Source organism: Olea europaea, unplaced genomic scaffold, assembly GCF_002742605.1.
Source record: "Olea europaea var. sylvestris unplaced genomic scaffold, O_europaea_v1 scaffold28347, whole genome shotgun sequence".
NCBI lineage: Eukaryota > Viridiplantae > Streptophyta > Magnoliopsida > Lamiales > Oleaceae > Olea > Olea europaea.
Genome location: NW_019246856.1, coordinates 1 through 1,442, shown reverse-complemented (window position 1 = coordinate 1,442; position 1,442 = coordinate 1). Strand labels below are relative to the sequence as shown.

General features: G+C 37.8%; 1 protein-coding gene across 1 annotated transcript; it reads right to left on the bottom strand.

The window, feature by feature from the left end:
• Window positions 1-1,054: 1,054 nt before the first annotated feature.
• On the bottom strand, window positions 1,055-1,423 carry LOC111384068 (uncharacterized mitochondrial protein AtMg00810-like). Its single transcript, XM_023008289.1, has one exon. It carries the CDS (start codon window positions 1,421-1,423, stop codon window positions 1,055-1,057), a length of 369 nt encoding a protein of 122 aa, XP_022864057.1.
• Window positions 1,424-1,442: the final 19 nt, after the last annotated feature.

The window sequence follows — 1,442 nt, the reverse complement described above, 5'->3', positions numbered from 1 at the left end:
ACGAGGACCGATATCAATTATTACGATTGTCACAATTTTACTCCCCCTAACTGCATGATTCAATAATTTTAATAATTTTTTTTTGTTTTTTTTTTAATTTTGTAAATAGTAAGAGCAAAAGAACTTAAGTGCAATGCAATCCTCATTAGGCGACAGAAATGACCCCAGTAACGAACTTTGGGCCGGTGACTCCCAAATCAGACGACCTTAGGGCACCAGGTTAGAAACCCCTCAGGCTTAATTGTTCGAGTCAAGTAGGCCCTGAAGACAGTCATAAGTTCAACGAATAATCAAAATAAAACTTGGGAAAAACAATATTTATTAGGTTACACTTGTCCCAGATCAAGTCACATGTACATACAACCCCAATCACAGAAGAACACCATCCCAAATCTCACCCATGCGGTCAAGACTCGCTTATAGGACTACAGTGTGTGCTGTGTGAAAATGAATGTCGAGTCATATACCCAGAACTCCACAAACAAAAATGAACAATGATGGAACCTCAGACTCGTACATATGATGAAAAATGGAGTTTGATCTTTAATACACATGCCATATTCGTTACATAAAAGGCACAGAAAAAATTTCTTAAAATTTTTATTATTATTATTATTATTATTATTATTATTATTATTATTATTATTTTGTTTAAACACACAAAAGACTACTAAACTACAAACTAACAGTCAAAAATGCATCACACACACATAGATCACACGCAAGATATGAAGTGACTAGGTGCATATGTGATAAATGCATGAATCCATGATCAGATAGGTGAGCAAACACCAACAGCCGTCCGAAGCGACTCAAACCTCAATCCATCTAGTGGTTTCGTAAGTAGATCTGTCAATTGATTATCAGTAGAGACATGGTCGAGAGAGACTACATGTGATTCAACAAGCTCACGAATAAAATGATGTCGTATGTCAATATGTTTTGTTCGAGAGTGTTGAATGGGATTCTTAGAAATATTTATAGCACTTGTATTATCACAGAAAACAGTCATGGTCCCTTGACTAATCCCATAATCACTCAGCATATGCTTCATCTAGAGAAGCTGAGTGCAGCAACTCCCTGCAGCTATGTATTCGGCCTCTGCCGTGGATAGAGATATAGAATTCTGTTTCTTACTCAACCAGGCTACGAGATTGCTACCCATGTAAAAACAACCCCCTGTCGTGCTTTTCCTATCATCTGCGTTCCCGGCCCAATCGGCGTCGGAATAACCAACCAAGTCAAGATTAGAATTCCTAGAGTAGAATATTCCTAGATCAACTGTTCCACTCACATATCTAATGATGCGTCTAGCAGAGCTTATGTGTGATTCTTTTGGATCTGGCTGAAATCGAGCATACACTCCAACACTAAAAGCAATGTCAGGTCTAGTAGCTATGAGATAAAGAAGACTACCTATCATGCTTCTATATAGGGAAGGA